Source organism: Histoplasma capsulatum, genomic scaffold (genome assembly GCF_000149585.1).
Source record: "Histoplasma capsulatum NAm1 scaffold_1 genomic scaffold, whole genome shotgun sequence".
Lineage (NCBI taxonomy): Eukaryota > Fungi > Ascomycota > Eurotiomycetes > Onygenales > Ajellomycetaceae > Histoplasma > Histoplasma mississippiense.
The window spans coordinates 1,728,242-1,754,757 of record NW_001813982.1 but is presented as its reverse complement, the minus strand read 5'-3'; the positions used below and the strand labels follow the sequence as shown (position 1 = coordinate 1,754,757).

Below are 26,516 nucleotides of genomic sequence, written 5' to 3'. Positions count from 1 at the left end.
CGTGCTTATCTGGCAATGCGCCCGCCACGGTTGGGAAAAATTAATGCAATTGCAGAGGTTATATCAGTTACGGGTCTGGTCAGACGATAGTATGCTAAACAAATGGTGCACGGAAAGTCATGAGGAAAACCTCAATCAAGGTGAATTTGAGCGCATCTTAACGAACGATTTTTCTCTACCGAAAGACAGTATGCTGAAGGAGTGGTATAATGGAACTTATAAAAAAATCGCAAGAATCAAGCGAACCGATATGGGTGCAGATGGGCTTGAGGATATTTTGACTGAGTTTCCTCCAGCATTTGAATTTGCTAAACCACTTTGCAGAGCTATACGAGACATTCTTTTCCCGTACGGGGACAGAGGAATTATCGTTGGCACCCCGCAAGATCCGAAGCGTTTATATAATCCTGTTATCAAGGCATATGATGATGCGATCGCCAAAATCAAATCTTGAGTGTGATGAATCGGGCAAATATATCTCTTCACGCCAAATATGTAGCTACTCAACAAATCCTCAAGGACCATTTACACAAGTGCAAAATAGAAATCCGTGTACAGTCAAGTATTTCCAGAATGTTTTTCGACAGAAGTGAAGGCGCATGATCATCAGAGAGAGGGGCATCAGTTTCACGTGGTTGTATGCTTTTAGAGGCTTTCGAGGCGAGGGGACTGATGTCACTGGAGCGTGAGTGCAAATCATTCCAACTCTCTTATTTGGTCCATCCTCCCACCAAATCTTTAGAAGATGTAGAGCTTTCATCTCGAGTATTTCAAAAGTTGATGCTCGTCATATCCCGTGATAACTGTTGAACTGAGGCATCACTAAGGTAACCCCCAACCTGCCTCGATCTCCACCCAAGCCCTCGATTTTTACCATGAATGACCTTCCCGCTAGTCCAAACCATGAATTGTATAGCATCACCGATGGCGTAGTTGTCAATTGTGCTTATGCTTTGGTTCAAGTTATTGTCTGCTCTAGAGCAGATATCAATGCACTGACGGGCCGCCATTCATCCCGCAGCCTCGCAAGATTTGAATCCTCCTCTGATGCCATAGATGTCTTGGATTTTGTCAGCAACCGGTCCATGATAGCCAGAATTTTGTATTATTACAATGCTAGTATCTAGATCACATTGTTGGCCGATGTTACGAATCAGAGCTCATGTCCCTCATGTTCGATGACCTCTCGCTCGGATTAGATATGGAAGGAGTCATAGCAGGCCGCGAATATGGCCGCTTGATGGATCAGCGATTAGCCCCTGACAAAGAGTGGTTCTTCAGAGATTACAGGGTTGAGATGCTTGCCCTGGAAAGCTTGAATTTGGAGGAAGTTGGCATATATAATGACTCAAGGGATCCCAAGATGTTCCGTGCAAACCTGCGCATCATTGATGGGACTGTGAATGGGTCAGATATTAGAGATGCCAAAATTCCCCGCATGATGGGCAGGCCATTGGCAGGGCTCATTGACAGCAGCACTAAGTCATCTACTTTTGAAAATGTGGGCAAGATGAGTTCGCTGGTCACTAGCGCGCTTGGGCCATTGGAGCCTTCGGCAAACCTGACTCCCATAGATCTTATGTCTGCTGCTGCTTCGGATGTTAGTGAGAGGAGTGAGAGTGATGAGAGCAACGACCTACAGGTCATTCTCGCGCAGGTGCCTTTGGTCTGCAGTGGAATCGAGGAGAGCAAGAGCAGCAATTATAAACTGTATGCTCCAAAGTCGAACTAAATACATGGTTAACTTCTGGGTGTTGTGAATTGCAGGTTGCATTTCTTCTTCCACAGCATTAGAGGTAACTCTTTCCTTGGTTGCTTTTCTCTTATCTTCTTTTCTGTTTCCTTTTTCATTCTGACGGCTGCGATGGCTTTTCTTGGGGAATAGAAATGGTACTTCAAACCACATAGCAGGCTGGGTGGGATACCAGCGGTTCGTTTTGGAGGAAATTATTCATCTCCCATGTTGATTTCTTTTTGCAAGCGCCCATCTCCGTGGCACTGCCTCTCCTACACATTGAGTCTTTTTTATCCCATTTTCTCTTTTCTCTCTTCACTATGTAACGTCTGTCATCAATAGAAGGAGCAAGTAACCACTCCTATGCCGTTTTCATTGATGTATGCTGCAGCTTGGGCAACAGCTAAGGGAAGAAAGATAAGCAGAAGTGTAACCACAGCATTATTATCCTTAAGCAGACTTTTCTGTATTAGTGATTCGCCGCGGCATTGACCTCATAAGACCCTGTATCTCCTCCTGTGTAATAGAATCCCATATCTTCTGTAATTCATCCTTCATCTGCTCTGTAGAGTGTATCTTTTCTCTGAAAGTCTAATAAATTCAGTGTATTAGAAGGTGTGATAATGTCATTTTTTGAACAGCCAGCTCTTATTGCTTTGGTCGTGGGCCACCACTTCACTGACTAATGGTTCGTCCCCGCCAGCATGGCGCAGGTGTCATTGAACTCAGTTTATATTAGGCCACTAGGGCAAAAGAGCTCAATCCAGCGCCATGGTGGTATAGAGGGTACGAATCACCCAATCCAATCCCCCCAACAGTTTATTATGAGACCTAATCTAGCTTACCAATCAAGTGAGGGTCACGTGGTAGGGCTAGCGTAGTATAGCTAATAAGGACACCGGAGCTGCCCAATAAACGTGCCAGCAGACCTAGGACTAACGGAAAATTGTTGACCCAGAGTCTGGGTGGGGCAAAAGTTGTTCATGCTGGCGGGGTTTAAAAGGAAAATGACACCTGTAACTTGAAAGGAAAGATAAGCAATAAATTCACTGGAAGTCAACATAAAAAATGCCCCCGATCTCGATGAGTGATGATGCTAAAAAGCATTTGGATGCACTGGCGGGATGGTTTATCACTTCAAAAACAAGTCAAGTCAATGAAAATGCAGAGAAATGTGCCGATGACGAGCGTCACGCCAGGCTTGAGCCTTTTCTTCGAAAAATGGGCCTTTATAAAAAGGTACGGAAAATTATGCGGCACAAGAGCAAGAAGGGAAAAGCTGACTATTTGTAGGGCTATCGTCATGTTCTCTGGAGACTATCTGGGAGAACGACAATCTCAAAAGATTCTGGTTTTGATAATATCTTCTTCCCATTATCGAACGCGATTGACATCTCTGGCGACCACCTCCATCCGGGACAGTACATGCGAATCTCGAGTTCCCAAACCTTCGAAGCGGCTCTCGATTTATTGATAGTTATGATTCCGGAAACCGACAACCTATGAGGACGATTGTATGAGGAAATGACAGGCTATGGATTGACACAGCTGTAGGAAAATATGCAACTCCGCTGCATGGATGGTGTTACTACCATGTTTATTGTTTTACATATATAGGCTTGAATGATATCTGAATGGGGCATTTGAGTTTGTGAGTAAAGCTTGTGTAGATGCTGGCGCTGAATCAATAATATCCACATGTGGTTCTAGAGAAAGAAATTGCCCAGGATATTGTTCGGAGGAATAGCTAGAGGGAGGGTTTGTAAAACCGGTAGACGTAGGAGTAGGTGCTGAATCAATAATATCAACATGTGGTTCTAGAGAAAGAAATTGCCCAGGATATTGCTCAGAGGGAGGGTTTGCAAGACCCATTAAAGATTGTGCAGGAGTTTGTGCCGACTCTATAATATCTGCATGTTGTATCATATGGAGAGACCGGCCAGGAAAACACTGTTCAGACAGCTGAGGATGCTCCATTTCGTCGATATCAATTGAATCAAAAGCACTGATTGCTGAGGATGTAATGAAGTTGTTTTGTACAGAATCTGAGTCTGACTGTGGCACAAGCAGTTGAGGGCGGGGTCCATCCACATTCGATGTTGGAGCGTGTGTGGTTGGCTCCCCATGGAAGATATTCGGGTCACCGGTTAGAATATGCGCAGATTGTTGAGGGTGGGTTCCTTCGTGCTGCTTCATAGCCGAGGATATCTCTTCCTCCAGACGAGGCCATATATAAGCAATAACTTCCTCCAAGATTGAAACATCACTGAATTCCTCCACAAATCTGCGAATGCCTTGTTGAAGTGTTTTTATCAGCTCATCACGTGCTTTGCCAGACCTTGGCAGATCCTTCTCCCAGCTATAAAATTGTCAGCCTGCTCTTGTCAGTTGTTTAGAACCTACTTACAATGTGTCGGAGATATTGTCAGGGAGGACAAATAAGAAATCAAGCCCCCCACAAGCCATTGCCAGTGCCTCATACTTCTCTCCTCTTGATGCCCAGTCGCCAAAATTTTCGTAAATATCCGACGCATCCTCAACAACAAAGCCTGAATGTAGAAGGATGAAAATAAGAAGTTCTTGGGCAACAGGAGATAGGCGAACATGTCCTAGTCTTGCCTTCAAGCGAGCGAAAATAATGAGGAAGATTCTCCGCTGCAATTTGCTCAACTTTGTATCAGTGAGAAATTGATAGCATTGAGCGAGAGGGAACCTGAGATCAAATTTCCTGCCAATTGACCTAAAGAAGTAACTGGGATGCCCCTTGCAATTGTTGACAAACTTTTCCAGATCTGAGGATAGAGTGATGGCAGTTTGAAATTTTTTGGTTGCCCTCTGTGTGGGGCTTTCACGGCCGGTGATTTTGTTTCTTGCGCCAGCTGGTAGTTCTTTCCAAATCGATGTGGCATAAGAGGCAACCTGTCTGGTTTGAGTAACAGGTGAGACAAAACTGCATTGCAAGGGCGACTCACCTGTGGATTGGAGAGGATGTTTTTAATCTGACTCTGCACCAGTGGGTCAGCGAGAATATTTTTATTCTGGCTTGGACCATCAGTCATCTCTGCTTCATTACAAGCTCTAGAGAAGCTGGCAACTAGCAATTTACTCTCTGTGATACCCATTTTTCTGTCAGTGAGGTGATGAAGTGTTGTTGAAAATGTAATGATGGATTATGTTGGGCACCAGTTGCCCAGGCGGCCACTCCACTGCACGTGATTACCACTATACACGATGAGTAGATTAAATCCATGGAGGTCCTATGGACAAAAGCTCTCCACCCACACACATATATTAGCCCGCCACTAGATAGATGATAGCCGTTAGGCCACTGGGGCAAAAGAGCTCAATCCCACCAGCGCCACGCCGGTAGTAGAGGGGATGAACCAATCCAAACCCCCCAAGGTTCAACCCTCTTACAAAATATCCTCCAGCCGACGCTAAATTGGAAAGTGGGGCCAACTGAGTTTCCAGTCCCTTAGACCCACTTCCAGCAGCCGCTAGTGGATAGTTTGGCAACCGTTGATTTGCAAGGAACTGCCAACTTCCTCTTTGAAATCAAACCCATCCAAAGTTTGAGAGTGATTGGCAACCCCGATATGGAAGAAGAGAGAAACAGCTTTGCTGCTCTATTTGTGAGGATGGCAAGTACCCAGCCAACGGCGAGCCTCAGCTAAGCATCAAGTTTTGATAGCACTGACTGGGACTCGGATACGATTATTTCCCTAAATTGAGCTGCTCTCCAGCCAAGGCTACTTTCTTTTTCGATAACTCTTGTTCAGGGAGAGTGAAGAAGAGATTGACCACCTGATGAACCACAAGACATCTCTCCGCAACGGATCATTTCAAAATGGACCACCTATACTACCCTTTCTTACAAAATGTATTCTAACATCTCATATGCACTTCTGTCGGCAGTGCTCATTGTGCTAAGTACAGTAGTGAGTGTGCTTCACCTACTTAGAAGAGCATGGCTAACAGGCAAGAATATTGAAACTAATCCCACCAATCTCCAGTCCCATTCCTCCAGCGATGGTCCGTACTTGATTAACAACGCCCATTGTTACTCAGACTATCCTGCGTGGTGATGTATGAAATACAAAGAGAATTAACATCACCATGCTAATTTCTAGTTTGTCGCGGCAATGAAAATGCCCTCTTGGCTTTCATTGTTTTCATCTCAGAGCCCATACTTCAAGAGCGGCTGGAGTATCTGAAGGCTCATACTCATCATCTACACAATATCCTTCACACATTCTCTGAGAATAGATTTGATGGACCTCTAGCATTACCATACGCGCTCTTAGTTGTAAAATTTCTCCGACTAATCGCCCCAATTTCAAAGTGCCTGACGAGATTTGGAATGGTGCTAACTCCTTGGATTTGGGTATTGCTGATGTGGCTGTGATGTTTGGTGTTGGCTAATGTATTTTACCATTGCAGAAGGATAATTTTGTTGGTAATCCTATATCAGAACAAAGTCTCAAGTAGCTAGTACCATCAAGTTCTTGCTCTAACTATTATTCTTCAACTATTGGAGCAATTCCTTCTACTGATTATTTTTCACAATGAAACTTTTTGTAGTGTTGGCCCTAGGCTACCTATTACGGACTAGCGTACCACACATACGCGGCGTATGCCTCAGCTGCCTACACGCATGCTTCACTCGCTTCGCACGCTTCTCATACTTGAGATTGCTTGCTATGCTCGCTATGTTATATAAGCATAAATATCATTTTATACTATGTATACACCACTAAATCACAGTCAAATATACGAGTTGTGATTTGAGGAATTTGGACCAGTTGATAGATGATCTTAAGACTGCAGCAATTGTCATCTAAATTTTTCCACATTTGCTAATTCCGTTCTTAGATGTCAAACCTTAAAGTCCATCCATTGAGCAGACTGACTATATACCAACCCACTCTCCCACAATTGCATAGCTAATGAAGCAAGTACAGACCTCATTATGCAAAATAGCAACAAATTTAAGCAGGCCCTTTCAGAAAGAAACACAGAACTCGAGGAGGAAAACCGCCGCCTGAAAGAACAATTGCAAGTGCTCAACTTTGGGAAGCTCTGCTGTCCACGATGCCCACGGAGATTCAAAAGACCCGATAGACTCTACCTTCATATTCGACAGGGCCATCGAGATTGGGCAAAGTTATTTTCAGATAAAAGCAGATGTGATGAATGTGATAAAAGCGTCCATTTCTACCTCCGGCACCTCCGCGGTCATCATAAGGACAAATATCGAGCAACACTTAGCTCGCTGTTCAATATCGATATTCCCTACGATGCGACTGTACCCAGTCCACCCCACTGCTTTGATATTTCATTCATCAATCTCTATTGTAGACTGCAAGCCCCAGAAGAGATTGAAGTGATTCGCCGCTTGAATGATCAAGCTTCCATCAATGCACCATCAGAAGGCGCGACACCGAAACCCATGTTGACAACAGCTACACCAAACTGTGAGCCTGCTCAAGATGCAGAGCAAAGTATGCCCTCCCAGCAATTCCCTCGCTACGATGCCCCCAGTGAAGATCCATCGCTCCAGCATGCACTCTCCAGAAGGTTCCAACCATCACATATGATTACCCGAGCTCCCTGTGAAGACTCATCGCTTCAACATGCACTCACAAGGGAACCATGGCCAAGGATGGCCTTCCAGACTTCCAATGAAGACCCATCACTTCAACATGCACTTTCGAGAGGGTTCCAACCATGGACATGCATGATCCCTCAGACTACTAGCGAAGATCCATCGCTCCAGCATGCACTCTCCAGGAGGTTCCAACCATCACATATGATTACCCGAGCTCCCTGTGAAGACTCATCGCTTCAACATGCACTCACAAGGGAACCATGGCCAAGGATGGCCTTCCAGACTTCCAGTGAAGACCCATCACTTCAACATGCACTTTCTAGAGGGTTCCAACCATGGACATGCCCCCAGACTGCTGGCGAAGATCCATCACTTCGGCATGCACTCTCCAGGCAAAGTATGATCTTCCGGACTTCTGGTGAAGATTCGTCCATTCAACAGGGGACACTCAGAGAAAACTTTCCGCACCTTACCCGTGACAGTACATTCAATGTAAACCCATCACTTGAACACACCATATTTCAAGGAGAGTGGGAGAAATTTCAGAGTCCCGCTACCAATGTCCCATTCTCTCTGCCTAATGAAGATGCCTCATTTGTATTGTTTAGTGGACAGCAGTTGAGCACACCTTTCACTCCACTTGCAGATTCATCACTTGAACAAGTTCTGCAACATGTTCAGGCCTTCCAGTGAAGAGCCGGCGGTTCTAAACATGGGTGGTTTTAAGGGTTCACAGTGTGGTCTTCTGGATCCCGCCTTAATGCACTACTAAGGTCTACCTTGACCCTTTATGGAAGCTAGATATTAGGTATCATTTTAATTCATCTTAATTCATGCAACTATTCCATAATGCAGATATTAACTCTTAGATCTTCTTTTTCATCACAAGTAACATGCAAAGACCTCCTCCAGTCAAAGGGTAGTCTATCCTCACATTTCCATCAAGAATCAGGGCTTGATCCAGTTGTAAGCAATCAAAAGATTGGGATGATGATATGCATCGCCCATTCCGCATCTTAAAAAAACCGTTATTGGAGTCAAGGATATCCTTGAATGGCCTGAAGATTAGGATGTAGTTCGGCCCTACACTAACGTTGAGGAGCGGCCGGTGGTTTTTGCTCATCAAGACAACCATTCGAATCTTTTCGGCATCACTATAAGGGCCACATTGTTGCTCGATGAGAGTATTGCCAGATAACTACTCGTTACATCAGTGAAATTCTTAGTAGATGAGAATATGGACTCACATTCAATCCATGATGAAATAGCTCATCACATTTACTACCCCAGCCCAGTGGAACATATCCAAATTCAGAAAATGCCTCAGTCTTATCCAATGTGTTTTGTATCTCCTTTCGTGCGTCGGAGATCAGGTCATCGTCCGGCGGTAGGCATCGTACAACATCAAATAGAGGCTCCTGGTCCATTTGTCGTGTCGTTATTTCTGCAGGTGAACCAGTGGAAATGGAGGGTATTGAAATCATCGTTGACTGGTGAGAAGAATTTGTCGGCTGGCGCGAATATCCATACCTGTCCCAAAAATGCATAGTCACGTGCTCGTACAACGTCATATGTTGCAGTGCCCAGGTGAGCAGTTGGGGTCTTCAACGAGACATATGACTTGCAGCAAATAATAAATTTTAAGACTTTTGATCACTCGTACGGGAGTATTGATGATTTTATGTGTCCTATTATTGTTCACAGGGCAATGAGGCTGCTGATCACTTTGACCCAGTCGAAATAAACTGTTTCACCGACTTTGTGGCTCATTCTGATGGGTTCTGTAATCCAAGGTAATCGGGATACTGTCATTCCTTTCACACTACGAGCGACTGCTATTTACGTTGACGAAAAATTCCGAATCAGGCTGAGTCCATGGTGATGTGTTCATATTTGATTGCCTACTAATTGTGCTAATTTAGAGGATTTTGAGCGACTACGGTGGGCAATCTGCTCAAGTGTAACAATCATTAGAGTTTCATTCTTCATGGTGGTCGGTGCTCTCAAAGGCCCTCCCTAAATGCTGCATCCGCCTGGATACACTCAAAGATTGTTACAATGGACTAATATTTTCCAGAACTATATCTATATAAGCCATGGAGATGCCGCTCTTCCATTTTCAAGAGAGCTGTTTACAGTAGCAACAGTCGTCCTTTCTAAAACTCTCCCACCGCCTCCAATACCGAACGACAGTGCATGCGTTGAGAAGTGTTTGTCAGCTTGTTCAGACTTCTGGTCAACAGATCCAACAACCCCATTCCCGCGACTGTGCATCTTTGCTAGGTGGATATTTTGCTGTGGCCCTCCACGCTCGGCTGGATGCTCCTGTCACCACCCGCCCTCATGGAGAATACACTTGCAGGTGTGATCTGTACTCGTGAGTTTTCTGTGGCTCGGTCAATAGATGACTCGGGAGGAATGTACATCGAAGGCAGCGCGCTTTCCATAATCCCAAAGAGCACGGATTTCCTTCAGTCGAGTGATCTCTCATCCCAGGTATCTCCGGACGGGATATGAGAACTACGTGTCGAGTAACACGGTACCGGCTCATAGAGTGAGCAGAACGGAAATGGAAGGTACCGGAATGGAGCCATGTGGATTCCGCCCAAGAGCCGCGGCCAGAGTCTGAAGTCAAGAATTGGTGTAAGAGCAGTCTTTCCCCCTCGCTCTCGCTCTCCCAGAGCATATACTAAGCTTCACCCAAGCCGCGTCCAAAAAAACCCCGGAAACAGTAGAGATCACGCTTGGGCCTTTGAATCGGCACATTCCTTCGTGGCGGTTCTCTTTGTGTCGTTAAAAAATGATACTACAATAGGTCACTGCAAGCAAATTGCCGACTACTTGGCCAAACCTGGTCAATGTATGTACTACTCGAAAAAGCAGAAGTATCAACATGTTTGCAGCCATGGATACTTTGTTGCCAGTCAATCCCCCTGTTTGGATGGGCTCGTGTCCGCTAAAGAAAGTGTGAGGCATCATAATCATCATCAGAATAATTTTCAGTGTGTAAACAGGCTAGCGTCGAGGGAGGAGCACCCAGATGGGTGCTTAATTTTCTGTTCTAGCGAGTACCCAGGTGGGTTCTCATACTAGCAGACACAGCTGAGCCATTGGAGGACCCACCTAGATGGTGCAGTTACAGCTACGATGCTGGGCAAGGTAAATATCAATTGGGAATATACATAAAGTACATAGTTCCTCTGTTTCGGGGGGGAACATTGTTTTGCTGTTACTTCCTTTTGAAATTTTTGTTCGTGGATGCACATCCATTTACTGCCTGTTACTTTCCATCATCACTTGAATCCTGGGTCGCTCTGTGTGTCTTGAAAAACAACATCACAATGTCTCCCCAACTAGAGATCCCATATATGCATTATGTTTTAGTATACCTGGATCAATCTGGGAAGATCCAATATCAGCTTTCGCCATCGATGCAAGACCAACCACGGATTTTATCTCTGAACTTGGAGAAGCATTTTTTACAACACATCCAGCGAGAAACTATACACAACAATTGCCAATTTCCCCGGGAACACATGCGAAAACGCCAACGTGTTGAGTATTCAACTAGTGACGACACATCCGAGGAGTCCGACTTAGATGAGCCAGTAGAACAAAGTGAACCCATGGATAAGATCACCTTACCGATCGGAGATGAACAAAAGGTGCTGGCTTATTATGTGGAAGCCTTCAAAGCATTTCAACAGATCAACTGCCGTGAGATTGCGAAGGCTTGTATCAAGGTGATTGAACCACACAAGCAAACGAAACATCCATATAATGGGGGAAATACTCGGGATCCTGAAAGTACTAAGCCATGTTGGTGGCCTACTGATGTGATACACAAAGAGCCGGACCATCTAAAAAAACATGGTACGATGATCAAATCTCCTCTTCCTTTCCAATGCTTATAAATAACAGACCGTATACAATTACTTATTCACATATTCCGGAAGAGCCGTTGCTCTGCAAGGAAGCTTCGATATGCGAGCAAAGAAGTACAGCAACATATTAAACCCCCTGAGAAATTAGACATTTTGAACGAGATATACCGTGTGAGAGAAGCAGAAGAGCGCTATGAAAGGGGTGAAATTGGTTGGTTACACCTCTATTTTTATGGCTATGTTCTATCTAACGCACTGCCATCACTAGATGCAAATTCAGAGATTTTTGTGACCGAGAAACGCAAAAAGGTTCTGAGGACGATCAGGAATACAATAAAACACAGGACCGAGAAACAGGATTCAGATACCGACAAATATCAACCTGGAAATATGCCTGAAAATGACCCAAGTGTGCGGAAGTCTCCTCTCAAGCAGCATTGGACAATTCCCAATTTTGAAGACAGTGGAGCGATGTTCCCACTACCAAATGCCTCGGAGGGAATCAAAACTGAGTATGAGAAGTTCACACCAATGGTATCTCCCACCGGTTATCTGAATGGAATCGCTGCATCATCGGGCGAACGATCATCCTATCAAAGATGTGCCAGTGCCGAATATCAAACAGTAACATCATTCCAACAGCCAATCCCTAGCATCTATCGTGCTGGTATGATTCCTCCTCAACAGTTCATTCCCCATTCTGTTCCAGCGGGTTCGTATTTGCCATATGCACCCATTTCCACTTCCTTCACGACACAATGCCCATGTTTCTGTCCTTTCGTGCCGGATAACTGTGGTACCGACACTCAGTCGACAAATCTGGGAGCATTTATGAATGCCTTCCAGTGGAGTCGCCCCTTTGAATGGTTATATATGTCGACCATCATGGGCTGCTGAAACTCATAATGGGGAATATTTTACTGTTTCTGAGTGCGCTGACTTTGAGGCCAAGCTGGGGAATGGATCAAAAGATGTTGTCGGTCGTTTGTTGTGTCTTGTGGCCACCGGTGTGGAGAGGTTGAGAGGCGATGAAGAAGATGAAGAAAGAAGGGCAGAGCAAAGGGGAGTGTAGATAAGAAGAGGATTGAGAGACAGAGTTTTGATGAGAGTTTTGATGCAAAGAATCCACCACTGTATTTTTGTGGTTTTGTATTTAACTTAAACGACTGGGCCCAATGAATACTAGAATGGAAAGCAACCTCCAAGAACCTTCCTATCCATCTCTGGCCGCTGTATACTTTCATCTCCCATACTTCAATAACGTCGCTGCTGCTTTCCACCGTTCTCCTGGTTCTCTTCTTGAGCTATGTCTAGTATCATTGTGTGTTGATCAACGCACTTCTGTATAAGTTTGGGATTCAACCTTGCTGTTTCGATTGTCGACTCTTTAACGACCTGGTTTTGCTGCTCCATTTTGCGCTTCCCATTCACAGTGATTTCTGTTTCATCTGCCAATAGACCCATAGTTTGGAAAAGACATTTGGAATTTTCTGTGAATAAATAATATATTTACAAAGATCAGAAATTGTAGCAGATACGAGGTACAAATAACTAAGGGCAGATTTCGCTCACATAAGAGACACTCATGCTAGTGCAAAAACTGCAGAAAGGAGAAGATAATTGATTTGCTTGAATGGGTTCATATATGCATTCTTCTCTACTCTGGCTTTCGCCCGTATATCACATATAATTCACGGTATATGTGAAGTTCCTCTCTTTTCAGATCATCTCTCACCAGGGCCAGACATACTTGCAACTCATCCATTGACCACTGAAGACCTTGAGTGAAAACATGGAGTGAGAATGCTTCCAGTCCTTCCAGAATATCCTGAAGAGCAAAAATGCCCAATTGCTTCAATTTATTGCCTTCTGACCATGGTCCTATTGGAATCTATTTCATTTTAGTGATTGGTCTTCATCAAATGTATGAAGCCTGACATACCTTGAATCTTTGGATTTTGATATTGACAAAACCAGCTTTTCCCATCCTCTGTGTGCAGATAGTTGCTCCGCAGAAAGGCTTTTGCAGCTTATTCCGGCCCTCTATGATATACTGTTGCCATCAAGTGCATGTACAGCTGTTTTATGCGTCTCGTCATCCGAGAGGAAGCCGTGTTCAAGTGATTGAAGTTCAAAGTATCCGCCAGGTTTTAAATGCTCAAAAGCTCCTTTGCACAGTCTTTCGCAGTTGTAGATTGAACCATCCAACTCACGCCCATGGATGAAATCAAATTCGTATGGCAATTCCCATTTCTCAAAGTCGTCAATCTCAAAAATGCAATTTGGTGGAACACTGGAATAAATCATAAGCCAGAGCATATTTGATATGGTGGGACACTTCTTACAAGGTAGGTTGGATTGGGCTTAAATCGTTTCCTCGAACCACCGCACTGGGGTAACGTAATCAACCACTCAACGCCCGCTATTTTGCCACCACTACAATGAAATCTTTTCATTAATATCTCAACAACGCAATTAGATTTTAATATGATATATTATATGATGAAAATATATATAGAAAATTACATATAAAAATATATAGCTAATTCAAAAGATGTTTGTTGGGCTTAATAACTCGCCCGGAACGCGAAATCTTGGGTGGAGGCAGATTCAATGAGCAGGCAGCGGTCAAATCCGTAGGGGTTGCAATATCATCCGGACCCCCCGGCGGCGGACCCGCGGGCAACCTGGCAGAGCTCTGAAAACGCGATTTAGCCACTCTTTGCGAAATCGAGGGTCTGATTTCCCGATTAGGAAGGTGATTTTTGGACCCCCGAACCTGGCCCCCCCCCAACCGCGATTGCTGCCGCGCAGCAGCTCGTTCTTCCTTTTCCTTTTGCTCTTGGGCCTTCTTTGCATCCCTAAGCTCCCTGTCAATCTGCCGTTGAGCGGCTCTTGCGGCCTTATCCATCTCCTTTTGCTCCTTAGCTGCCTGGCGAGCTGCCTCCCGCTCCATTCGCTGTAACATGATATCTGTCTCCTTCTGCTCCTTAAGAATAGCGTGTTGCAACTTGGCATCCTCCTTACGAGCCTGTTCATCCTTTTTGGCGGCCTCTGCGGCAGTCATCTGCTCGCGGATGCTCTGCACCTTTGCCGGTGAAAAGAACTGTGCCAATGACGGATTTGAAGAATCTAGCAACCCCATTGCCCTGCCACGCTTGCGACGTCTTCTTTCCTGATTAAGAGCTTGCTGTAGCTGCCTGTTCTCTATTAAAAGATCCTCTTTATCAAGAGCAAGATTCTCTCCTGCACGGATCACCTGGTTGAGATCGCTAGATATTCGACGCTGCCGCTGCTTGACTTGCTTGACTAATTTCCGCATGCCAATAATAGATGTAGGGGTTCTGGGTCGATATTGCGCGTCTGGGGGGGTGCAAGGGCGTATTGCAAGCTTTTTAAGAACCTGTTCTGGATCAAATGGATGTAGGCCAACCGCAGCGAACGCGGATATAATATTTGAGGATGTAACTGATTCCTTCCAAGCAGCATCAAATAGCTGCCAAAAAGACCTCTTTGTAGTGCGTACAAATCCCATACCGGTTCTCATTCGCTCATTCAAATGCTTAGAATATGATTTGCTCAATGGTCCAAATATCCCAACATCTAGCGGTTGTAATCGGTGTGTAGAGTGGGGAGGAAAGACAGCAAGTAAAATCTTATGCTGAGCCGCGTAATTGATGAATGCCATATTACATGGGATGAGTGGCCATCTAATATAAGAAGCAGTATCCACGCCTGCTTTCTTTTTTGTATGAGGTTCAAAGATCTTCTTTAACCACATTAACCCATATTCATCATTGCTCCATCCATTCTCTGAAGCAGCAAAGTAGACCTGATCCTTTTTGCTATCAAAATCTTCCAGCCAAGTATCTTGCATATCCCTTGATTCCCCTTGATATATGAGAGCAGGTGGGAGTGAGGTTCCATCGGCGCAAATTGAGGCAAGTAGTGTAATGAATTCGCGGCTGCCATCCTGGCTGGCACCTATTGTACGGCCGGATTTGAGCGCATTAATTGATACAATACGCTTGAGGGTGTGGATGAAGCCCAATAGGAATCCTTTTTCATCGAAGTTGTAGATATTCCCAGGTTCAATATTGTATTTAGTGATCTTTTCCTGTAGCTGCAAATCAACAATAAATTAGCAAGATAAAAGTAAGAAAAGCAGTAGAGAAAAGCAATATATACAAGATCAAAATAATGCTTAAAGTATGTAGAATTGTCCGCAATCTTGCGTTTTTGGTCGATATTTCGCAGGTAAACTGACTTGATTACATCCTTGTGGCGTTGACAGAACCTTGCCACCCAGTTGGCTCCAATAGGTTCTTTTAATATCTCAACAACAAGATTATGAAGGATTTGGGGCGTACAAGGGAAACCGCGATCTGCCAATCGATTGATATGAAAAAGGAGTCGATTTTCTTGCGAATCTGTGAGGATTTTGCGGTGGATAGAGGTTGCTTCCTTTCTTGACGTTTGAACACCTCTATAGCGCCGTGAGAGTGTATAACGACTGATTCCATATTTCTCAGCGGTCACAGTGTAATTAGGAACCAATTGGGCATTCAAATCATCAATCGCGGACAATATAACTGCCTCGTGGTGCATCTTGTGGGTGTTTGAAGATGGATGAAAAAATGAGGATTGGGTGGGCGTTGAGTGTAGACGGGCGTTGAGTGGTTGATTACGTTATTTGCTGCCCATGATTGTTAGCCACGCTTGAAGTCATGGACATTTGCTTCAGAGGTACGCACTCGGCACATTCTATCGCCCAGATACCTGTTCCTGTTCCCATATCAAGAATGTACTGAGGCTTGTCGCTAATGGGAGCAAGAAACAACCGATAATCGAAGGCGAGTGTATACATCCTATGCAACTGTGCCCTGGTCAGATCTTATGCAATGAGTATCCAGATACCATCATTTACCATATCCATCCGATCCTTTTCCCGCTCATCGTTCGGCTATCAACCAGTTAATAACCATGTTTCTCCACCATAAATGGAGAGGACTCACAAGAAGGTATTTCCCTTTACAAAATGCATGATATGTTCGGCCATTCTGCTCATTTAGCTTGTGCGAGCCAAGTCTGTTGAGTTTCTCTTACCTGAGTCCTGAGATTGTTAGCTGGGATAGCCATTTTGGGTATGAAACAAAGTACTTACGGATAATCGGTGATACTTTCTGTGAGGGAAAATAAGTCATCCTCCAATTCAGAGTGGTAGCTGCTGGTACTGTCCATCTCCTCCTCCTCCTCCTCCTCCTCCTCCTCCTCCTCCTCCTCCTCCTCCTCCTCCACTACCTTCTCTATTTCATTCTCAACTTCACCCACTCTAACCCCTTTCCTCTCTCCCTCCATCTCTACGCCATGAGAATGGTCTGGTAATATTGCTGTCCCAGGTCGACTAGGTAATTTGACAAACATACTGAAGAAAAGGAGAGACGATGAACATGGCTTCCAAATGTCTGATACAAGGGACAGGTTGCCCTTATATGTACGAAAGACATCGCCCTCTGTTTATAGATAGCAACAGCAACAGTGAGTGTAGGCTTGAAACCAAGGAAAATAATTTTTAGCACCTCCATTGACTCAAATTTGGTCACATATCTCATTGCTAATGCTAATAATTCAACCAGTTGCAAAAGCATAGGTAAAAATTGTACTGGCTGGCAGGGCAAGCGCCATTCAGACACGGACCACCAATGCTTGTTTCTTGAGATTGCATTTTAAGTATCAACGCCTGTGGAGCACGCATTTTTAGCATTGTTATTTCAAATACAGTTAGATTTATTTAGATTGTCAAAGTGTCTTAGTCAACAACCGGTGAAAGAGATACAATATATACAACGCCGACACCAATCGAAGCTTTGATGTATGTACTTCCACAGGTTCCTCCATAATCCAATTACAAAGCTCATAACAACAGCCGAACCAACCTTCCAATCACATGTGCGCTTCCCCTCCAAAGATTGTCTTTCGTTCTCCCAGCGTATGACCTGTCCAGGCCATGTATTCAGAGCTTCGGATGGGATAGTTATGGTGTGGGTACATGACTCATAAAAAGAGAGTGTAACGGAGCCAGGATGACTGGTCTTTTCGCCAATGATATGCAGGTGGCCACTCAAGGGGCACGACTGGTTGCATCGCATTGCATCCCTGATATGACCAGCCTCAAGTACCATGGCAATGCCCGCCCATGAGCTCATAAGATCGGATGTTGAGGCTGGGAGTAGCTTGCAAGTGCCTGCACTGACAAAATAGCTATCCCCGCGCCTTAGAAGTTGGAGAACGGGAGGCGAAGCCTGGTTCCGTTAGTGAAGCTACCGCATATGGGGGAGGAGATGTACCATTGACATGATCTCAAAACTGGAGGATTTTACAGATCCTCTCTGCAAGCTATGGTGCTTCACTGAACTGTGTGCTTTCTACTTCTGCATCAGTGAATGCTACGCTGCGAAGGTCGTTTGAGACTCGAACTGAAGAACTCATATGGCAATGGAATAACATGTCAACCAACTTTGTATGATAAAAGTAAGCACGCCCTTCGCATGCAACGATGTGAGCAGACTTTCTCCTTGCGTCTAAGACAATAATTCGAGTGCAAGCCAACATGGAGGAGCCCGTATTCGAACGAAGCAACGAGCTAGCGGTGAGGCATCTCTTATAATCAAAAGCATTGAGATGCAAAGGTGGCTTCAATTAGTATCAAGATAGTGATCCCTTGCATGGGGATGGCACGGACTCAAGCTGGACATGTATATCGCTCTCGCTCTCCCAGTGTGATCGACGCAAGTTTCCCCGTGCCCTCGACACAGTCTGGAAGCCCTAGCTGCACTTTGCATACTACTAATCTTCCTCAAGGCATCCATACAATGGCAAAGATAGTCTGGATGCACGGCAATCAATCACTGTCACCTTTTCTCTTATTCTGTGCATACACAACACTAGCTGGCATGGGATCACAGAATCCAAAACAAATGCCAATCCCCAACCATCTTCTCAGCCCCCATTTCAAAAGACTTTTAAGCTGTTTTCTATTTTTTACCCTTTCTTTTATCTTACTTGATGTTGCCTTCTGGACAGTTGCAATAGCTGCGGTGTGGCTACCTGTCCAGTTGATCAAAATATTTCTTCAGCGACAAAGAGCAAAGAGAAATCAGGATTTAACAAGAGTCAGTGCTCTTCACGAACCATTTTTGACCCTGCTCCGGCAAACCAGTTCTGTCTGCCGGTCATCCCACAGACACGCTATTCTTTACCAGGATCAGTGAGTTGATGAGAATGGATGTCCGATCTCTTTTGAATCCTTCAGATGATGGAGAGAGAACGATGATCGCTGCTGTGGCATTAACAGAGTTGAGAAAGAGATCTCAGCCTCTGTTGATAACTCAGAGCCAGGTCAGTTTTCCACACAGGGTAAGATTTCTCCAGCTTATGGGTCATACCTCTGGCTGATTTCTTCTCAATGTATAGCAGCAAATGACAACTGTGGATGCGACCTGCTGCTGTGAACAGGAAGTGCTTCATCAACTTCAGAATGGAAGTACTAAACCTGCTGAAATTTCCATCCAACGAGTGTTCACGAGAGAAAAGAAACATTCACAATATCGGAACATGAAGGCAAACATCACTGAACTACCCATCGTACTGAAACAGCAGATTATGGGCCACTTGAACACGAAAGACATTGCCCATCTAGCCTGTACCTGCAAATCCTTCCTCTCGATCGAGCTATATCTTTATGAGACCTTCAACTTGGCCGCCTGCAAGAAGGCATATTTCCATGTGTTAAAATTGTCAGCAATGATCAATCAAGATTCAGCCCTGGCTGGACATATCAAAACACTTGAGATCGGTGATCTGAGAAAAGAGGATACTAGACAGAAATTGGACGAATTGGATGAATTGATGAAAGCAGCGGGATGGGAGACCAGCCTATCGGCAGATGAAAGCGTCGCACACTTGCTATCTCAATTGAGCAGCCTTAAGTCATTTTGCCTTAACCACCTTCATGGTGAGGTGCATCTAACCACCTTTAACTTTGCCACACTGCCAACCCTGACCAGACTCAAAGTACCGGCGGAATCCCTAGTATCGCACCCATCACCCCTAATCCATCGTCTGCCTCCCACATTAGAATATCTTTACGTGAAAGAGGCAAATGATGAAGTGAATGAAGACATCTTGCCTCAATTGCTGATAGACTATATCACCGCAACTTCTTCAAGGTTAAAGCTGGTATCCATTCAATCATATGCTGAATATTGGAAAGACAGAGCCGCCTTGTTGGACAACACATGTAAAAATTGTGAAGTGAAACTAGAACTTCAATACCGAACAGGAATGCGTGAAGCTTGGGGTTTCGGTTATATGGCGATTCTGAAAACTCATGGAATAGAGGGTCGTTCTCAATGCATGCCACTGAATTGCTAAACCGATAAATAGGTGTGGGTCACGTGGCATTCTAGTGCATCAGGCTATACCCATTTATCATCCCTGTATCTAGCAAACCACTCTGCACATATATAGTGCATACTATTTCCTCATGAGAAGGAAGGACTTATTTCAAATATAAAGCTAGAAAATATATGCGGATTCAAGCAAAAATAGTAGAAAGTCAAAGGAATAAGAGGGAAGAGCAAACAAATGAGATATAAGAAAACTCATACAATAGCAATAGTGCTCCAAGGCAGGAATAGCGGGTCCATGGATCCTTGCTAACAATAATCAGGCTTGTGCAGCACATCATCGTGGCTTATGTGCTGCTTGTAGGCGTTCATTCCTCCCTAAGCTTTATGCCGTGGATTGAAAGCCTGGCGCGATTAAATAGCGATACTTGATAAAATTCTTTGTGATGATGTCACTTGGGAGCCCCGAAAAAATGTCTTGATGTCCTTGAAGAAGCCAAATGCATCACCCAATCATATCCATATCAAGTAGAGCTCGCTTTGTTCGGAGGCCATGTCAACTGCGCGCATCTCCCTGTTTCTTTGTGGGTTTCTCGGACATCATTGGTGGTGTTGCAATGATGGGTGTGTTATCCGGAAATAGAGGATAGGCACAATGATATAAAAACTTTCTTGAGTCTTTTTCCTCCAAAGTGAGTACCCTTGACTGCTTTACGTGCCAAGAAGTGTAGTCTTGCTGAACAATCAACATTTCTTTCTCTCCTTGAAATGTCCTCTCCCTTCTTGAACCTAGATGGAACTCCTCTCTGTGATCCTGTTCTTTGCCACGGCGGAACAGGAGTCGTCGTTCGACGAGGTGACATCGCCGTCAAGCTGCCATTGAGGTATATTGGTGATAACGATGACGATACCCAAGCGAACCGTCTCGTCATCAAACATGAAGAAGATGTGTATCGGCGGCTACAGGATTGTGATGGTGTTGTGCGTTGCTTCGGCTTCCCTGGATATTGCATTCAAATGGAGTTGATGGAAAATGGAGATCTTGCTACGTATCTGAAGGGACAACGCCCGGTGCAGTCTCTTCAGCTCTCATGGTTTCGGCAAATGGCTCATACGCTTGTTCGCATACACGACCGTTGCGTTATAGTGGCAGATATTGCTACAAAGAATTTCGTTCTCAGTGCTGACCTCTCTGTTAAATCCTGTGACTTCACTGAGTCCTCTATTCTGCCCCTTGGTTCTGACATGGAGCGCGCCGACGACCATGGTTACCTCAATTTACACGGACATTGGCCAATTGGGTGCTGTGATATACGAGGTTATAACCGGGCAGCGTTGCGAATTTGATCTGTTTAGGGATCAGCCGTCGGGGCCCGCCTGCGCAGCCTGGCCGCGGCGGGAGATTCTCCCTTCCACCAAGAATGTTTGGCTTGGTTCAATCATTGAAAAGTGTTGGACTAAAGGTGCATTCCAGAATGCGAGAAGTCTACTGGCTGCACTAGAGTTAGTCACTCTAGATTGTCCATCCGAACGCGAAAAGAAGATACATGAACATTTGGGATTCCATGTCAATGTGTTTGAGATATGGCCCCATCTCTCGCTTCCACAGGAGAGGACGCTTGACAAATATTTATCACATGAAAAATTAAATCAGACTCAGCAACTGAACTGGGCGCGGGAAGCTGCTGCTGCTGTCTCATATGCACATTCAAAGCGTGTCCTTACCGGCGGTTTTGCCGCACGAAGTTTCTTAATTGCGGATAAGCAAACACTCAAATTATGCCACTTTGCAAACTCTCGCATCGTTCCTAAATATCTAAATATTGACGAAATCAACGAGGACGGTCTATCAGTCAAGTATGACATAGCCTGTTTCGGTTCCCTAATCTACAACATTGCTACAGGAAGGAAGTTCGAAGTTCCCATCTGTCAACTACCTAATTCTAGTGCGCAGGGTTGTGGTGAGGATGCGGCAGTTTCCGAAACTAAGGACTACATGATTCCACGACAAATAGATAAATACATACATGAAGAGCTTCCTAACACAGTGGACGTATTCATGGGCAATGTAATCCGGGACTGTTGGGATCAGGACGGGTATCAGAGGGTGGAAGATGTCTGTAACGCACTCTCTGAGCTCTCAGAGTGCGATCTCTCGGGTTTAGTCTTAGGAACTATGGCAGAAAGCAACTCAATACACCGCTGTTTGCAATCTATGTTGACAGTGAAGAGCCGGTTTCGCCCTCATTTATTTTATCTTCATTTTGTTCCCGTGGTTGTGGTTGCGGCTGTCTCGCTGGTATTTCTTGTCCTACATCAAGCTTTCTACAAAGCAGCCAGGCCTGACTTATGAGACGCTGGACAGAGATTTGAGATACAGGACAGAACAGAAGTCTCATCGGTTTTATTGTATTACTACTGTCTAATTATTATGCCCAGGTGAAAGTTTGTTATTCGACTCTGATTTCCTCACACTTAATAAATTACCATTAGAGATGAAGAAAACGAGTCAGCTCCTCTTTCTCATCACGTATTAATTTAATTCTATAATATGCTATGGATGATTGCTAGGTGACAATCTAGCGCTGTCAGCGTCCTGGATCAGACCCCACTGAGCAGCTGTGAGTGCCAAAACTTCGATGACTTCCCGCAGCCAGCCTGAAGCATGCACCCTTTTGCGTCCAACATTAACGCCATAGGCGGGATCGAGGCCCCGTTGGAACTACGGTATAGTCACGATGATTGGCTTGCACTTTCTCTTCCGCTTCCGTGTGTCAGTCATCGGCGATGCTCCCCTTTCTCGGAGTTTTGAGGACCATCGCTGCTGCAAGGCGCTTAATTTTCGGTGTGGAAACTGCTGCTTGATCTCCCACCAACGCCAGCCGCGCGTCTTCAGATCCTTTAGTCGCTCATCTTCACCCTGGGTCCACCGAGATCTCTTCCTGTCCAGCTCCGCGGTTCTTGGATCTTTGTCCACACTTTCGGTGTCGATATCAGCTACCCCACCATCCATGGCACGCTCGGCGTCCGTTGAAGGATCTTTACGGAGGTCGAGGAGCCTTTGAGCAAAGGCAGACACCAGCGCGGAAATGTCCTCTGGGGATAACAGCCGCGGGCTAAAAGTATGCTCGGAGCCGCCGGCGGGTGCCACCGGACCGCAGCGTGTGCACCATTCGTGATCCACGCGTGTGGAGCTTATAGAGTGCTCCGTGGCGGCCACTGATCGCCCGCTGCGAGGTGCCCGCTTGACCTCTCGATGATGCCCAACGACTCGCGCACCCCGAGATCGAGATTGTGGTCGACATGATGTGGTAGCGGCTGACCGTGAGGAAATCTTGCGCCGCTTTGATTGCTGCTTCACTAAATCATCTCCGTCGCTACTCGCGGTGTAATCTCCGTCCGAATCATCAGAGAGATCAGTCGTGCCGGTTATGTCCCACTCCCCCCAGTTGTCATCTGTAGGCTGTGCTGGGCTACCGGTAAGATGACGGTCCTCAATCAAAATTTTACACTTAGATTTTGACCGGGTGTTCCGTTGGTGGGTCCCAGGGTCATGCTGTGCGCTTTCATTCCCCTTGATTTTTTCCGGGTCTTCTCGATGGCGATGGGAGATGGATGGAATCACAACCGCGACCATAGACTCCATAGACTCCATTGACCCGACATCGGATCGGCGGTACCGTCCCGTGAAGGGAGATTGGCATTTCCCAGTGTTGCAGGCGTCAGTCTTGCCCTTTTGTTGATCCAGTTTCACAGAGTGAGCCACCAACATGGCAGAAGTAGAATCTGCATTCTCATTCTCATCTGAGGATGCGGAGCCCCCCTGTGCTGTAGTGCTACTCTTAGAACTGATTTCTGTTTCTAAAAACGTGTGTGAGGAAAATAGGCCTGTAATTAAAGGAATGCGGTGAAGACTCACCTTGGCTGCCATGTGGGGATTCTTGATTGAGTGTTTCATCTTGCTCCCTGTTCAACTCCAACAAGTGGGGTTGCTTCTCTGATGCCGGCAGAGGATTCGATTTACCATTGCTGGTGAGTGGTTCCGCCAACAAAGCGGACTGGGTCGTAATGGATCCCACGAACAATTCCAGACTAGGTGAGGCTTCATTCGTCTTCTCCTGGCATCGATCCTCATTCCTCTTCTGAAAATCTGGAAGGAGATCTGGATTAGAGATGCAAGAAGCCCAGAACGTTCAACGCCCTTGGAAGAGAAGACACAATGAAGAAACCAATAGGCCTACCTATGGGATCATGTCGTGCACCGTACGGGTGCGGCCGCGAATCTAGAGTGATGATATCACCACAAGAAGTGATGTCAGTGGTCAAGTCCACAAAGCTCTTGCTCTCGAGGCCTTCAGCGATTCCATTCTTTATAAACACCTTATCGAAATCATTCAGCACAATAACCTGTGCCGGATCTTGGCCGCTGCGGCTGCCTTGAAGTGGGGTGCACGGTGGGAAACTGGAAGGGGGACAGCTGGGTAGGGGATGTGGTTTCAATGATACAGAGTGCATGGGCTGAGTCTGGAGAGATACAGATGTAGAGTATGGTGGGGGATTGACGACATTAGGACGGCCAGGTAGACAGAAGGGGAAGAGGGAGAGGGGATGGGAAGGCCTGAGGGGTTTCAGAGGGAGTGTTGTGAGTGTAGAGCATGGAGGGCGAAAGTGATCGGGATGGGCTTGAAAGGTTTTACGTTCTGGCTGAGAGGGGGTATAGTTGATGAACTCCATGGTGGCCAAATGATATTCACCTGCTCTGAAATGGTCTCACGGGCTGTTTTGTTCAATCTCGCTGATGAAGTTCACAATTTTGTGGGAGGAAGAAGGACATCTATATAGCAGGTTCAGAAGTGCGGCACACACTGGCTCAATGCAGAGCAAGATGGCTTGAGCTTCACTGTGCCAAAGAAGCAGGTGCCATTTTCTGACCCAAATCAGCCAAGTGCAGCCTCCTCGTCCCCGCATGGCATGAGCTAAGCCGACCAAGAACAGTCTCCCCAACCACATTCGAAAAGAACGGCGAGCCCATCTTAGCAGCCTCTCACACTGCGAACGGCATATGTAACTCCCTAATGCAACTTGAGCAAGAAGAAGGCAGCACCGGGATGATCATAATCTATTAAGAGATCCCAAATGATGCCTAGATTGGCTGCAACGATCCATTTCGCTGCAGATATAGGAACAGGCTAAATTACATGTGAGTTCTGTGGTGAGGATAACCAGCAGGGGTTGATGTTGCAAGGCATACCAGCCGATACCATCCAGCTTGCACAGCCCGCTAACACCTCATCATCCAAGCTTAAGCTTCGCCTCCAGCAAGGAAATTGAATATGTCGCCCTTGCAGGGATAAGGGATGCAGACATGCACGGCGGCGCAGATAATACGAAGCGAGAGAAGCGACGACAGCCATTCATTTGTCTTCAGCTCATTCACATGAAACACACAGAGGTCTAGTCATCAGCAACGCTGCAGTCAGACCAGATGATCGTATCGTTGTGGCTCCTCAAAGTCGTTGAATGCCTATATGGAAGCCTGTCCCAAGGATCGGTTGACAAGGCCACTGATGCGGCTGTGTCGCAATTCCAAATCTAGACCCACATGTACAGCTTCACGAGGAATGAGGCATTTTTGCCATTGGCTCAAAATGCGGCACGTCCTCTGCCCTGATATCAGGCAAAAAAAAAGAAAAGAAAAGGAAAGGAAAGGGAAGGAAAAAAGACCAGCAGTCCGAGAACGGCAATGGATGTGATGGATTAAGAGCGTGTAAAGAATGAAAGAACAGCGGAAAGAAACTGGAGGATGGAAACAGTAAACCACAGAAGAACAAGAGTACAAGAGTATGATGAGGGTTATGAAGACAATGGATTGTTGTAAAAGTAGTCGAGCTATGGCAGGTTGGGTAACTCCATTCAGCGTGGTAGTGGCGGCGGTGAGTCGGCCCAGCGTTTGTCAAGAGGAAGAGGGATACAGGCGTCAGGGTTCGGCGATCGCCGATGAAGAGGGGGGAACAAGGGAAGGCTGAGATTGGAAAGGAAAACGAGATAGAAAGTGCGTGCACAAGAGAGGGAAAGGGGAGCATCTTATATAGTTGCGATGGGTGACGTCGACGCGAGCCACAGCAGCAAGAGCAAGCGCCATCCCTGAACAGGCAGCGCCAAACCGAAATGGGACACGCCAGACCCGAACGGGCGATGCTAGGTCGGATGAGGAGGGCGTCTAACTGCAAGGGGAGGGGGCCACGGGGAGGGTGGCGCCGATGCAAATAGAAATTATACTATTCAAATATGATATTGTAGCTTTTCAATTGTTTTCAGAAAGGATAATTATGAGAAAAAAGTAATTAAATGATTTGATTGAAGAGAAAAAAAGTTATTTCTTTTATATATTCACAACTCAGAGCAGTTAGAGACTTTATGTGGCGTTCCGCCCCTAGTCTCCCTTCCGCCCTGCTCCTTCCGCCCCTGCATTATTATTCCTCCTATTCTTCCCGTATGCTGCGATCGCTCCTTCCTCTGGATTGGATCGCTGACGGGATGACTACGTATATATATAGGGGCGTTCGCCCACCTTTCTAGATTAGAGAAACTCAGACATGAATTATCCTACTAATTGAACGGTGTACGCCATACTTTAGAATTTAATTTATTAAATATAAATTGTAAATTGAAAGAGATGATATCACAATCTGTAAAGTCAGTTTGAATAGTGAAGAGTTGAAAGGTTTTTTTATGAATGTCAATTAAATTCTGCAGAAACTGACATTTTTCATATTGCTTATATTCATATTGAGTGGTTTGATTAACTGCTTTTAAATGATAGTGTTTATACTGCTGAAATAACACCTCATTTAGCGGTTGTAGTATATGAGTTGAATGTG

The 26,516-nt window shown here is 45.5% G+C and overlaps 9 protein-coding genes across 9 annotated transcripts; 4 read left to right on the top strand and 5 right to left on the bottom strand.

The window, feature by feature from the left end:
- Nucleotides 1-43: 43 nt before the first annotated feature.
- HCAG_00507 (predicted protein) lies at nt 44-454 on the top strand (the record flags this gene model as incomplete). The annotated part of the gene is made up of 1 exon (XM_001543411.1): nt 44-454. One exon carries the CDS (start codon nt 44-46, stop codon nt 452-454), a length of 411 nt encoding a protein of 136 aa, XP_001543461.1.
- A 421-nt stretch (nt 455-875) lies between these two features.
- Nucleotides 876-1,967, top strand: HCAG_00506 (predicted protein; the record flags this gene model as incomplete). The annotated part of the gene is made up of 4 exons (XM_001543410.1): nt 876-1,119; nt 1,158-1,710; nt 1,768-1,796; nt 1,912-1,967. The coding sequence occupies 4 exons, from the start codon at nt 876-878 to the stop codon at nt 1,965-1,967; spliced, it is 882 nt and encodes a 293-aa protein (XP_001543460.1).
- Nucleotides 1,968-3,657: 1,690 nt separating this feature from the next.
- Nucleotides 3,658-4,857, bottom strand: HCAG_00505 (predicted protein; the record flags this gene model as incomplete). Its single annotated transcript, XM_001543409.1, has 4 exons — nt 3,658-3,685; nt 3,792-4,094; nt 4,143-4,390; nt 4,708-4,857. The coding sequence occupies 4 exons, from the start codon at nt 4,855-4,857 to the stop codon at nt 3,658-3,660; spliced, it is 729 nt and encodes a 242-aa protein (XP_001543459.1).
- A 5,827-nt stretch (nt 4,858-10,684) lies between these two features.
- HCAG_00504 (predicted protein) lies at nt 10,685-12,299 on the top strand (the record flags this gene model as incomplete). The annotated part of the gene is made up of 4 exons (XM_001543408.1): nt 10,685-11,216; nt 11,265-11,438; nt 11,496-11,939; nt 12,199-12,299. 4 exons carry the CDS (start codon nt 10,685-10,687, stop codon nt 12,297-12,299), a joined length of 1,251 nt encoding a protein of 416 aa, XP_001543458.1.
- A 355-nt stretch (nt 12,300-12,654) lies between these two features.
- HCAG_00503 (predicted protein) lies at nt 12,655-13,214 on the bottom strand (the record flags this gene model as incomplete). The annotated part of the gene is made up of 3 exons (XM_001543407.1): nt 12,655-12,717; nt 12,978-13,118; nt 13,170-13,214. The coding sequence occupies 3 exons, from the start codon at nt 13,212-13,214 to the stop codon at nt 12,655-12,657; spliced, it is 249 nt and encodes an 82-aa protein (XP_001543457.1).
- A 555-nt stretch (nt 13,215-13,769) lies between these two features.
- On the bottom strand, nt 13,770-15,835 carry HCAG_00502 (predicted protein; the record flags this gene model as incomplete). The annotated part of the gene is made up of 2 exons (XM_001543406.1): nt 13,770-15,350; nt 15,416-15,835. The coding sequence occupies 2 exons, from the start codon at nt 15,833-15,835 to the stop codon at nt 13,770-13,772; spliced, it is 2,001 nt and encodes a 666-aa protein (XP_001543456.1).
- Nucleotides 15,836-16,121: 286 nt separating this feature from the next.
- On the bottom strand, nt 16,122-17,433 carry HCAG_00501 (predicted protein; the record flags this gene model as incomplete). The annotated part of the gene is made up of 5 exons (XM_001543405.1): nt 16,122-16,190; nt 16,243-16,315; nt 16,392-16,740; nt 16,925-16,967; nt 17,164-17,433. The coding sequence occupies 5 exons, from the start codon at nt 17,431-17,433 to the stop codon at nt 16,122-16,124; spliced, it is 804 nt and encodes a 267-aa protein (XP_001543455.1).
- A 2,822-nt stretch (nt 17,434-20,255) lies between these two features.
- On the top strand, nt 20,256-20,982 carry HCAG_00500 (predicted protein; the record flags this gene model as incomplete). Its single annotated transcript, XM_001543404.1, has 3 exons — nt 20,256-20,259; nt 20,313-20,327; nt 20,429-20,982. 3 exons carry the CDS (start codon nt 20,256-20,258, stop codon nt 20,980-20,982), a joined length of 573 nt encoding a protein of 190 aa, XP_001543454.1.
- Nucleotides 20,983-22,357: 1,375 nt separating this feature from the next.
- HCAG_00499 (predicted protein) lies at nt 22,358-25,049 on the bottom strand (the record flags this gene model as incomplete). The annotated part of the gene is made up of 5 exons (XM_001543403.1): nt 22,358-23,496; nt 23,555-23,785; nt 23,877-24,253; nt 24,502-24,535; nt 24,887-25,049. The coding sequence occupies 5 exons, from the start codon at nt 25,047-25,049 to the stop codon at nt 22,358-22,360; spliced, it is 1,944 nt and encodes a 647-aa protein (XP_001543453.1).
- Between the last annotated feature and the right edge of the window lie 1,467 nt (nt 25,050-26,516).